Source organism: Rana temporaria, chromosome 1 (genome assembly GCF_905171775.1).
Source record: "Rana temporaria chromosome 1, aRanTem1.1, whole genome shotgun sequence".
Lineage (NCBI taxonomy): Eukaryota > Metazoa > Chordata > Amphibia > Anura > Ranidae > Rana > Rana temporaria.
In genome coordinates, this window is record NC_053489.1 from 310074611 (window position 1) to 310087837 (window position 13227).

Here is a 13227-nt window from a genome sequence, read left to right on the forward strand (position 1 = left end):
ACGGAACGCGCCAGGGATGTCCCCTGTCACCGCTACTATTTGTGCTATCTTTGGAGCCCTTATTAAATAAAATACGCCAAAATCCGGATATACAGGGTATACAGATAGGGGGGAGAAGGCATAAAATAACCGCATTTGCAGATGACTTGCTGTTTACTATATCAAACCCTCACGTATCTCTTCCCAATCTCGTCAAAGAAATCGCTAAATTCGGAGAGCTCTCCAACCTAAAAATAAACCAAGCAAAATCTGAAGCAATGAGTGTGTCAATGACACCCCAGAAACAGTCAATTATACAACAAAACTTTGGTTTTAAGTGGAAGACTGCGCTAAAATACTTGGGTACCCGGATTCCAGCAAACATAAAAGAAGTTTTTAAAATAAATTTTCCACCTCTTCTTACTTCAATAAGAATGCTACTAGAGAAATGGCAACATGGACTACATTCATGGTTCGGCAGAAATAATATAGTCAAGATGAGCATCTTGCCAAAGATTACGTATTTGTTTCAAACACTGCCGATATTGATACCATCGGCCTTCCTACGACAAATTAGTGCCCTCCTGATGAAATTCATCTGGGCAGGGAAAAAGGCAAGAATTAAGAAAGAGGTGATGAGGTTACCCAAGTGTTTTGGGGGGATGGCAGTCCCGGATATTGCCAAATATTATCAAGCGGCACATTTGACGAGATTGATAGACTGGTGTAGAAACGGACACTATAAAAGGTGGGTTGAGGTAGAACAGCAGACCTGTCCAATAACACTAAGTAGAGCCCCTTGGTGTTATAAGTTATTGCCAAGTAAGATGAAGAAACATCCCATAATTGGCCCAACGTTGTCAATCGCAGCTAAAATATGTAAAAATCCAAAATTCTCATCGAAGTGTTCTCCCCTGTTCCCTATATTAGGGAACCCAGGCTTCATACCAGGTACAGCAGGAGCAGTTTTTAATAAATTAAAACAAAGGGGTAAAGTACAGGTATCACATTTTCTGCAAACTGGTATGTGGCCATCATTGGAGGCCCTAACAAAGAGAGGAGGGAATTATGAGTTATCCTTTTGGCAAGCATTTCAAATAAGCAACTTTTTAAGATCCCTGGGACAACCATCTAATTTTCGGCGACAACTAACAAAATTTGAACAATACTGCGACGAGGAGGAACCAATACAAAGAGTGAGCTCAAAGATGTATAGACTATTGAATTCCCCTCAGGAGGATTTTGAGTTGCCGGGACTGGGGAAATGGGAAAGAGATCTGGGGAGAAATTTCTCACAGACTCAACGTAAACACATAATTCACTTAGCACTAAACTCCTCAATATCTACGCGAATACAGGAATCCAATTATAAATTATTGTTCCAATGGTATTATACACCAGTAAGGTTACATAAATTTTCTAAAGGCTACTCAGAGTATTGTTGGAGATGTGGTGTGGAGCAGGGAACTTTGCTGCATATATTTTGGTCCTGTGCAAAAGTAAGAGATTACTGGAAGGAAGTCCAGAGAATTGTTCAAAAATTTACGGAGCACCAGATTCAGGAGGATCCAGCTTTTTTTCTGCTCCATTGCTCACAAATCCCAGTGCGAGAGTACAAAAAGATGGTGATATGTCACATGATAAATACTGCCAGAAATGGAATAACATTACAATGGAGAGACAGTAGATCACCCTCTATTGCGAGATGGCTCAATAGAGTGAGAGAGACTGGAGCTATAGAAGACCTGATCCTCTCAGCCCGGAACAAAAGGGAACAGTATGTAGAAACTTGGACAGGTTGGAATCAGTTTATGAGTACGGAAGAGGGGAAGAGATTACTGGTGGAATAGATAGGGGAGAGAAGATTCCTTTTTGGGTAGAAGTGAAAAGGGAGAGGCCGAAGGGTTGAAGTAAGGGAGGATCCGTCCGTCTCCGGCGAGGTAGGGGAGGGAGAGGAGGGGAGGGGGTTGGTGGGGTTTTCTCTTTTTTTTTTGGTTGTTGTTTTGTTGAGGATTATGTTGATTCTAGGTTTAAGGGGGGGTTAGGTGGGGTATAGGAATGGACAAGGGAACAGAGGGGAGGAAGAAGTGTGAGGTCAATACAGTGGTACTAGGAAACGGGAAAAGAAGTTACTGATAAAAGGCAGGCGGGCTTGGGAATAGAGCAAGAGGACCGGGGAGGTACTGCTTTTGGTTTATTCTTCTTAAGTTTCTGAATCCCCACCTGTTTATTTGCTAGCCCATCATAAGTGTGTAGTGATAAGAACTATATGATTATGTATCCATTGTATAAGATATGTTAACCTTCTGTGAACCTTACCATAAAAGAAAAATAAAATAAAAGATTTAAATATGAAAAAAAAAACAAATACCATAACTTTCTGTTATAAAACATATCCAATAAAATCGAATTTCTTCATAAATTTAGGCCAAAATGTATTCTGCTACATGTCTTTGGTATAAAAAAAAAATCCCAATAAGTGTATATATTTTTTTGTGAAAGTTATAGTGTCTGCAAGCTATACAGGTGCATGGTATACAGGTGCATCTCAAAAAAGTTGAATATTTATTTCAGTAATTCAATTTAAAAAGTGAAATTTTGCCTGCGTGCCCTGAGATCGCTGAGTCCTTGGGACTTGGCTGATCACAGATTATGGCCCTTTGCCACATGATCAGCTGTCAGCCAATGACAGCTGATTACAGGATGTAAACAGAAGTTGGTCATTTGCTTTTTTTCCCTCACGCTGACAGTGTGAGGAGAAAGGAATAAAGCCGATTACCTGCTTCTGTAAGAGTGACATCAGTCCCACACAGTGACCACCGGTGCTATTAATTAGTGCCCACCAGTGCCAACTACCAGTGCCCATCAGTACTGATAATCAGTGCCCACCAGTGCCACCTATCAGTGTTCATCGGTGCTGCCAATCAGTGCCTCATCATCAGTGCTACCTACCATTGTCTATCAGTGCACATCTTAGTGCCCTGAAGTGCTGCCTATCAGTGCCCATCAATGCCACCTATCAGTGCCCATTAGTACCCCCTATCATTGCCGCCTATTAGTGCCCATCAGTGGAGCCTCATCAGTGCACATCAATGAAGGAAATAAATTACATGTTTGGAAAATTGTATTGCAGTGCTGCCTATCAGTGCCCATCAATGCCACCTATCAGTGCAGCCTCATCAGTGCCAATTAGTACCCCCTATCATTGCCCATCAGTGCAGCCCCATGAGTGCACATCAATGAAGGAAAATAATTACATGTTTGGAAAATTGTATTGCAGTGCTGCCTATCAGTGCCCATCAATACCCCCTATCATTGCCACCTAATCAGTGTCGCCTATCAGTGCACATCAACAAAGAGATTAAATGCCACCAAAAGAAAGCTCTATTTGTGTGAAAAAAGTAATACAAATTTGATATGGGTACAGTGTAGCACGAGCACGCAATTGTCAAAGTGTGACAGTGTAGAAAGCTGAAAATTGGTCTGGGACGCTATTGGTACTTTTGGCAGTGTGGGCAGGTGCCAAGTCCCAAGTCCAGCTGGAAAATGAAATCAGTATCTCCATTAAGCTGGTCAGCAGAGGGAAGCATAAAGGGCCAAATCCTCAAAAGAGATACAACGGAGTAACTGCTGTTACTCCGTCGTATCCCTGGTCCTAACTATGGAACTGATCCACAGAATCAGTTTCCCATAGTTAGGACGAAAATACGACATGTGTAATTGAATTACACTGTCGGATCTTAGGATGCAGTACAGCATCCGCCGCTGGGGGCATTTCGCGTCGAAATGCTGCCTCGGGTATGCAAATTAGGACTTACGGAGATCCACAAAGCTTTTCAGCTTCGTTTTTTCTCCGTAAGTTTTATTTTGCAAACGCAAAATTAGGGCTGCTTTTACAAGGTGTAAACTGTTTACACCTTGTAAAAACAGACCTTTCTTGCTCGCGACGCGATTTTTTTTAAATTTCAAATTTCTTTTTTGGCGCCGTATCTTTTTTTTTTACCCGACGCAACTTTATTGTCCCGTCGCAATCCACAAAGCCCGACGTAACGTAATTTCGCACTATGCACGTCGGGAAAATGACGTCACGAGCATGCGCAGTACGGCCGGCGCGGGAGCGCGCCTCATTTAAATGGGAATCGCCCCCTGGAGAAGAGGAACGCCTTGCGCCGGCCCGATTTAAGTTACACCGCTCAAAATTTCTAGGTAAGTGCTTTGTGGATCGGGCACTTAGAGATTTTGCGGCGGTGTAACTTAAATGGAAAAAGTTACGTTGCGCCGGGATTTTGAGGATTAGGCCCAAAGTGTTTAAGAATTTCCTGGTAGAGGGCTACACCGACGCTGGACTTGATAAAACACAGTGAACCAACACCAGCATGTTTTCGTTCTGTAAAAAGTTTTGGAGTACTCTTGTTTTTGACACAGCACTGTTACTCCACATATATTTAACAGCCAAAATCATTGGCTGAGAGCCTGACAAAGCAGGAGAGGCAGGTGGCACGCGCCTGTACACCAGGAAGTTTCTCCACGACATAGGGGTATGCCGTGGGGGAACAACAAAGCCACTGGCTAGCAGTATATGTTAACCACTTACCCCCCGGACCATATTGCTGCCCAAAGACCAGAGTACTTTTTGCGATTCGGGACTGCGTCGCTTTAACAGACAATTGCGCGGTCGTGCGACGTGGCTCCCAAACAAAATTGGCATCCTTTTTTTCCCACAAATAGAGCTTTCTTTTGGTGGTATTTGATCACCTCTGCGGTTTTTAGTTTTTGCGCTATAAACAAAAATAGAGCGACAATTTTGAAAAAAATGAATATTTTTTACATTTTGCTATAATAAATATCCCACAAAAATATATAAAAAAACATTTTTTTTCCTCAGTTTAGGCCGATACGTTTTCTTCTACATATTTTTCGTAAAAAAAAAATCGCAATAAGCGTTTATTGATTGGTTTGCGCAAAAGTTATAGCGTTTACAAAATAGGGGGTATTTTTATGTCATTTTTATTATATATGTTTTACTAGTAATGGCAGCGATCAGCGATTTTTTTTTTTCGGTACTGCGACATTATGGCGGACACTTCGGACACTTTTGACACATTTTTGGGACCATTGGCATTTTTATAGCGATCAGTGCTATAAAAATGCATTGGATTACTATAAAAATGCCACTGGCAGTGAAGGGGTTAACACTAGGGGGCGGGGAAGGGGTTAAGTATGCCTGGGTGTGTTCTTACTGTGGGGGGGGGGTGGCCTCACTAGGGGAAACACTGATCCTCGGTTCATACATTGTATGAACCGAAGATCAGCATTTCCCCTGCTGACAGGACCGGGAGCTGTGTGTTTACACACACAGCTCCCGGTCCCCGCTCTGTACCGAGCGATCGCGTGTGCCCGGCGGCGATCGCGCCCGCCGGGCACACGCACGGGAGTCGGGGGCGAGCGGAGGGCGCGCGCCCCCTAGTGGCGGCTGGGAGAGAGGACGTCATATTAAGTGCTCTCGCCCAGCAGAGCCACCTTGTGGACGTATAACTGCGGTGGCCGGTCGGCAAGTGGTTAAACTGCTGGTCAGCAAGTAGTTAAGCTGTGGCCATGTTATTACCCAGGTTCGTCTCTCTGTTTACCTCCTGAATGGGTCCTTCTTCTGGGTCTCCACATCAGTGCCTGCATGGTGTAAAATTTTCCAATAGCCAGGAAGCTGAGGGGCCCTCATAGGAGCTAGAAGAGTTCTTACGTTGGATTGATGGGAGTGAAGGGGAGCAGGCGGTAAGGGTTAAAAAGCACCTAGATGAGTTAGTCATAGAGGGCTATATAAAAGTATATCCAATGCCAAAATATTTTTTTTTAGTTTTAAAAAGAGTTGGAAAAGGCAGATTCATTCTCTCTAAATGTCCTGGTGACCACTGTCGCTGTGACTGAAAATTATGAAAACTTTAGAGTAAGAATACAGGGGAAACCTTCCAGTGGAGACACTTGTTCCTGTGACAACTGTCTTAAAGGGCATTTCCTTGAATTTGAAGAGATTTCCTCTTATTTACAGTTGTGTCTTTAGGACAGGAAGTGAAGGAAAATTGCCCAAATGGCAAAAAAATAAATAAAAAATTGTGGCTTTAAATATATTTTGAATGATTGAGATACACTGTTACACCCATGCTATGCATCTACCTCTAGAGCTCTTCAGCAGTAAGAGGCTTCAATGTTTGCTTAGTATTGCTTGCGATCATTATTTGCATGGCGTTTTTAAGGCGTCAGTGCAATAATCCATAGCAACCTCTGTATAACTGATAAGTAAAGCGGTTAGTGGTTACTTCCAACACTGTACTGCAATAATAAAAAGAAATGTAAAAAAAACTGAGAAAACAAATATAGCACTAAATTATAAATACAACTTTTATTTTTCAGTTTATAACACAGCAAACATTACTTAATATTGTATATGAATATATAAAAAAAAGATGTGTAAAGCATTGAACTGTTACAGTTGTACTTGAATGTCAGGGATGAGATGACACTGATCACTTTGCCAATATGCTGAACTTGCTGGTGTGCAGGAAGGAAGAGCTGGATGGTTCAGTTCCTGGAGTTCTGCAGTGCATCTATGAGAACTTTATTGTACTCTGCAATATGTTTCGTTACATTCTTCATCACTTGCCTGTAGTCACTTTCCTGACTTTTTGTAGCTATAACTGGACAGAGCAGTCAAGGAAATTCATTAACAATTACTATGTTAATACCACAAACAAATATTCACACCATTAATCTCAAAATATAATATACTCTATTACAGGTCTGATGAATTTAATTAAAAGGGAACTTTAGGCAACAATCAGATTAGAAAATAAAAGAGTCAACAGCCAAGCTTTCATCTCTACCTTTAAGAGTTCACTATGGCTGCTTATAGAGACCCCATGTCACCAACTTAAAAAAGAAGAAGTGCAAGAATTAAAAAATATAAACATTTAGACTCACCTGGATGACTGCATCTTCTGTCACCCCCCCCCCCCCCCCCGCTTTAGGAACTAAGCACTCAAAGACACTAATCGTTAAGTTCTCAGGTCAGCTACGAGCACAAAGCGTTGACTGTCAGTTACAGCTCTGTGCTCAGCCCATCCAGCACTCAGTGGAACACTGGACTGTGGAGGGGGTGGGAGCAGCTGGCTCAGGCTCTTAGCGGCTCACTGGGAGGCTGAGCCAGCTGTTGATAAGGCATGTGTGCAGAGCCCGACATTGTCGGGATTCCTGCAGAGCCTGGAGCAGCTCTGTGAAGTCAGCCGGCAGTAGGCTTTAGCCCGCTGTTGGCTGAATCTGACTCACAGGAGTGCAAAACCAAGTGCACTCCTGTGATCCACAAGCGAACTATGGCCATACTTCTCCTTTAAAAGAACTGCAAGTAAAAGCAGAGAAAGGCAAGTATTTTAAATGCTTACCTGCAGCAATTTCTACTTACATAATTTTTTTGTATTGTTTTGCAATGTGCCCTTAGACTTGCTAAAAATATGTCTACCCAAATACCTTGGGCAGCCCCTTCCTACTTCGATGTTATAGCCCCTTTTTCCTTCTGGAAATGTCTATTTACGGTTTGTGCTGGCCAAGGTCCTCCGCACCTTCCGCCACCTACCTACATTACATTTTATGCAGCTGCTGGGGCTGCCAACATCACATCCAAAATTGCCGCACCCAGCTGCAGTCTTGGGGCTTTTGGATGTTTACACAAGAGAGACTTTTACAGGTTAATAACATTTATAAAATACATTAAATGTACATAAAATCTTATTTATGGAAGGACTTTTGTAAAAAAAAAAAATGATCTGGCAACAGGGTCTCTAAGAATAGAGAGAGCAATAAACTTATGACTGTCACAAGAAGTCCTGCGGTGTCTTTTACTTGTTGGTTGTGAGAGAATCACATTCACTTACTGCTCTAGCTGATCGTGTTATTGGAAAAGCAGTAGAGGGGGAAATCTCCCAGGAAGTGGGGTTTCCCAAAACTTTGGAAAGACAAATACTCTTACCTTCTGTTGTGTCTCTGGGCCAGAAAGTAAAACAAAATGTTTCAAACTGAGACACCATCAATAAAAACATGCAGGTGTTTTAACTTGTTTCAACTTTATCCAAAGCTTTAAAAAAGTTTTGGCTCATAAAAGTTATAAAATAAAAAGATTTTTGAGTGTTTTTTCAATACTTCTGAAAAATAGGTAGCCTTATTGGCAATTAAGATTACTTTGAAGGATACATTCTTTCATCACAAAGTTATTTTGTTCATGCTGCTGCCACTTTCTTTCCAAGTTTGTGAGCTGTGTATAAAAACAAATATTAGAAAAGGAATTCAAACCATCATGATATTAGTGTTTACAAAGGTATAAGTAAAAATCTCTAGAGTACATCAGAGTAAAAATCTTTTTCTTGGAGCCCATTGAAGAACACAGAAATTTAGAAACATTCAGGCTATATTATCACCTACAGGAAGTTTAGGGGACCGGGGAATATAAAAACAAAACTCCTTCGTCCAGCAGAACTCTGTTTTGTACAAAAAAGTATAAAAGCAGTACCAAAGCAGCAGCAAGCAAAAAACATAAAATGGATCTGTCTCCCTCAATAGGCTTCAAGAAATAGATTTTACAGTAAGTACAACAATACTTTTTTCTTTCTTGTGCATTGAGGGGCAGAGGAATTCAGACGGGACATCTTAACTACTTGGGATCCGCGCTATGGACAAAAGACGTCCACAGCGCAGCTCTCAAGTGCTGAGTGGATGTCTTTGGACGTCTTGTTGTTGTCATTCCCCGTGCGTGCCGCTGGGGGCGCGCAGCGGGGAAACAACGTGCACGGCGCATCGCTCGGGAGCCGATGCGTGTGCCTGGCGACCGCGATGTCCGCCAGGTACCCGCAATCGGCGGTGACACAGCAGGGACGTGGAGCTCTGTGTGTAAACACAGAGCTCCACGTCCTGTCAGGGAGAGAGGAGACCGATCTGTGTCCCTTGTACATAGGGACACAGCATCGGTCACCTCCACCAGTCAGTCCCCTCCCCCCACACAGAACACACCCAGGATACACATTTAACCCCTTCCTCACCCCCTAGTGTTAACCCCTTCACTGCCAGTCACATTTATACAGTAATTAGTGCATTTTTATAGCACTGATCGCTGTATAAATGTGAATGGTCCCAAAATTGTGTCAAAAGTGTCCGATACGTCCGCCGCAATATTGCAGGCCTGACAAAAAAAAAAAAAAAAAAAAACGCAGATCGCCGCCATTACTAGTAAAAAAAAAAAAAAAAAAAAATCTATCCCCTATTTTGTAGGCGCTATAGCTTTGGCGCAAGCCAATCAATATACGCTTATTGCGATTTTTTTTAACAAAAATATGTAGAAGAATACGTATCGGCCTAAACCGAGGGAAATTTTTAATTTTTTTTTTAAAAAAATTGGAATATTATTATAACAAAAAGTAAAAAATATTGTGTTTTTTTATGTTTATAGCGCAAAAAAAAACAAAAAAAAAGGCAGAGATGATCAAATACCACCAAAAGAAAGCTCTCTTTGTGGGAAAAAAATTATAAAAATATAATTTAGGTACAGTGTTGTATGACAGCGCAATTGTCATTCAAAATGCGTCAGTGCTGAAAGCTGAAAATGGGTCTGGGCACGAAGGGGGTTTAAGTGCCCAGTAATGAAGTAGTTAAAGTAGTCCAACTGAGGTGTAGGCAAGGCCCGCTGACAAATCCAAGAATAAATAGAGAAAGTTTCTGCAACTTAGATGTAGCTGAATGACCAATGCCCACATTTGAACCAGATGAGGTTAAGCTCCCTCCCGATCAGGGGAAGCTGGCAGCAATCATGGAAAGGCCACCGAGGATCAGCAGAGGCTACATCTGCAGGATTAGTGAGCCTGAATCAAACCAACATGATGTAGTTAACAAAAGAACACTGGGACAAGTCCCCAAGTAAACAGGTCCTGAGAGGGATTTTTTTGACAAAAGATGACCATAATACTAAAACCAATTAGCGCAACCACAATATACACACATATCCTGTGCTCAAATATATGAATTAATAATAATAATGCTGCTAGCTGACACTAATTTAGTGAAATCACAACACTTATCAATACTATGAATAAATAGAAAAATCTCAAAATATCAACACGAAAGCATAAAAAAAATGCTATACACATCTAGTACAATTAAAATGTGCAACAAATATGAGAGTCTAAAAATAGTGTAAATTAAAGTCCAATCAGTATATGCAATCACCACTATTATCCAAATAATAGACGTGCTCTGTGTTCCACCACCACAATAACTAGCTGCTGACCTCTGAATTAACAGAAGGTCCAAGTAAGTGTTGTTCCCCTAAAGGATAATAGCTCTGACAGACTCTTGGCAGATCCTCACCTTCTATTTTCCCATAGGAAGGGGGGTACACAGGTCCTCAGACACTCGGGAACACCCGATGTATATGGAGAAAAAAGGGAAGCACACAAGATATAATGCTCTCCGTTTAAAAGGTTTAATAACTAAAAGAAGAAGATTGCACTTACAAAATAGAGCACCGTAGCCAGTGCTAGCTCAAATGCATGTATCAAACACATATGCTGAATCTTGTCTCAATGGTAAGATGGCCACAGGATGACGTGACACCCAAAGGCTCCCCCTATAAGCATTAAGTCCAAAGCAAGGGACTTCTTCAGTAGACGTTCCTTTTCTTACCATATACATTGGGTGTTTGAGTGCCTGAGGACCTGTGAACCCTTCCTATGGGAAAAGAGAAGTGAGGATCTGCCAAGACTCTGTCAGAGCCATTATCCCTGAGGGGAACACCGCTTACATTGACCTTCTGGTAATGCAGGAGCCATGGCTTTGAGGTGAGCAGACAGTTTGTATGGTGATGAAACTTCTATTATTTGAATCACAGTGGTAATTGCATATACTAATTGGACTTTAATGTATAAAAGGTAAATTAAGGTAAACCACAACCCCACACTTTTGCATGTGAACAACAAATTAGAAATAGGATAAGCAAAACACATTCCCTTTTAACACCTAGAGGTGTCTCTGGGTCCTGGCAGATTAAGCCTACAGGACAAGTCTAACTTTGATGCAGAACATGGTTCTAAGAACCATCTAATCTGCCCCAGTGAAGCAAAGTATCTACAGCTGTGTCGTGAGAGGCAAAATCCTTAGCAACACTGCTAAGAACATTGATCTGCTTAGGGACAGAGCCAAGGAAGGGATCTGGAGGAATTTTCTTTAAGAGACTTCAGATCAGCCATGGAAGGAGGACCTCTCTCTAGGTGATCAGATCCCATGAAAGCTTCTCAACGTACTCTATCCCCAAAAGGAGCATCTGCAGCAGGATTGCAGGGTGTTCTGTCTGCTGACAACCCAGGAGAGGACAGGGCCATCCAGCAATGGTTTCTTTCTGCCCATGACATGAGAAGCTTAAAGGTGCACAAACATCTTCCTTCATAGTGCCTACCAGTTGGGGAGAGTCAAATGACATTGTATTGTTTCCAAGGAAAACTGTGCAGTCGGGAGTAGCACTCGGGATCATGCAGCATAAGAAAACAGCCACTTGTCCTGTCTCAAGGAGAACTTCCAAACCTTCCTGGAGGTGAAAGTTCATTCTACAACACCTAAATGATATTCAGCAGAGTCTAGGTTTGAAAGCTGACTTACAGTGTGTTTCCCTGCCAAAGTGAGAACCACCTGAGTGGTCATCCGAGTGCTCCATAATGGGGATGCCGGAAAAGGCCCTAGGGTGGACATAAGGTCCGGACCTTTCAAGAAATAGCAGGTGCCTCTGAAGGACATTGAAGGGTCAGGTCTTTTCTAGGTAAGGGAGCTGTAGGAACAGACCCCATCAGACTTTGTAGGTCAGGGGGTCCCTATGGATAGGACGAATGCCAAGGAGTACTAAGTACCACGAGTATCCTAGGATATAGAATTCTCCTAGGAAAAGAAATGCAAGTTCATTTGTACCTCTTCAAGTCTTCCTACTTGAAGAGGAACAAATGGTCTAAGAGTGCGGGGAACTTAGGAAGACCTGGGAAGATGCACTGCAGTGTGCAGTAGCACAACAAAATAGGTGACAAGCAGCTGAAAGAAATGCTTAGCCTGTTTGGTGTGCTAGTGGTGACCTCAGATACCAAATGCTGGCAAAGAAAACTACCAGAGGATCCCCTTGGATGTACAAACTGCCCCCTATTTGTAGAAGTGTGGGCAGTGTCATGTAAAAGGCTTATAAGAGATTTTAGCTGACCTCTGGTTTCCAGCCCTATGGGCTGAGTGGAATTTAGGCACTGAAGTTCTACTACCTTTCCATAGACCTCCAGAGTCGAGACAGGAGCATACTCTAGCCACCTGTAGCATTTCAAATGATGATGTCAAAGCACATCTAAAAAGGGAAGATGTCCCTTGAAGGTTAATCAAGTCAGATACTCCTTGTATTATCAGTGTACCAAGCTAGTAGCCAGAGTGCCCTCTGCAAATTGTATGTACTTCACATCCCATGCAAAGCAGAAGAGAGAATCTACACCTTCTGCATGGTTGGACAAATTAGAGTTACTACCAGCATGTGATGAAGAGCCACAGCAATTATTTCACCCTGGGATTTATAGAGGGAATCTAGCTGCCTAGAGCTCAGCACCCACTCAACAAGCCTAGTGGTCTTCCTGTTAAGGTGGGTCACTGGTGTATTAACGATTGGAATAGAACCAATTTATACATTTCCAAGCCACATGTCCTGAAATAGCAGGCTTATCCTCTAGATGTAGTGTAATAGGTTTGAATCATTACTCAACAGGGAAATGCTGCACACTTCAAAAAGTCTCTTTGCAGATTGTTGGGAATCTGAGTCTGAGATGACAGTGGCTGCTGGCCTGGTTTGAAGGAAGGGCTCAGGAGGGTCAGAGACACACTCTGAAGGGGATGTCACCAGAATGCCCTAGTAACTGAGCACAAAAAATCAGGTCCACAGTGGACATGGAGTTCCCTGTGGACATAGGGGAAGCCTCAGGATTATGTGATAGAGCAAAAGACTCAGATAAAGACTACTCTATAACAATATGGGACAGAGATTTTAGATTACACACATCAGGTCCTTCTGTGAAAACCAAGTAAACGCCCCCAGAACCTTTAGGGAAATAAAGTATGGCCTAAAGTCATAAACAGCAGCAGCACTGTCTTCTGTGTCTTACAAAGTCAAGTTTCTTCTGCAGAGAGGTCTTAAACTAGGCCCAAAAT

General features: G+C 42.3%; 1 protein-coding gene across 1 annotated transcript in view; it reads right to left on the reverse strand.

The window, feature by feature from the left end:
* Window positions 1-6348: 6348 nt before the first annotated feature.
* The window catches only part of IFT74 (intraflagellar transport 74), a 136518-nt gene continuing 129639 nt past the window's right edge, over window positions 6349-13227 (reverse strand). The window contains exons 19-20 of the mRNA XM_040358623.1: window positions 8215-8275; window positions 6349-6668 (exon numbers count right to left, since the gene is read on the reverse strand). Of these exons, the coding sequence (XP_040214557.1) occupies window positions 6553-6668; window positions 8215-8275 (177 nt within the window). The 3' untranslated portion in view covers window positions 6349-6552. The remainder of the gene's footprint in view (window positions 6669-8214; window positions 8276-13227) is intronic.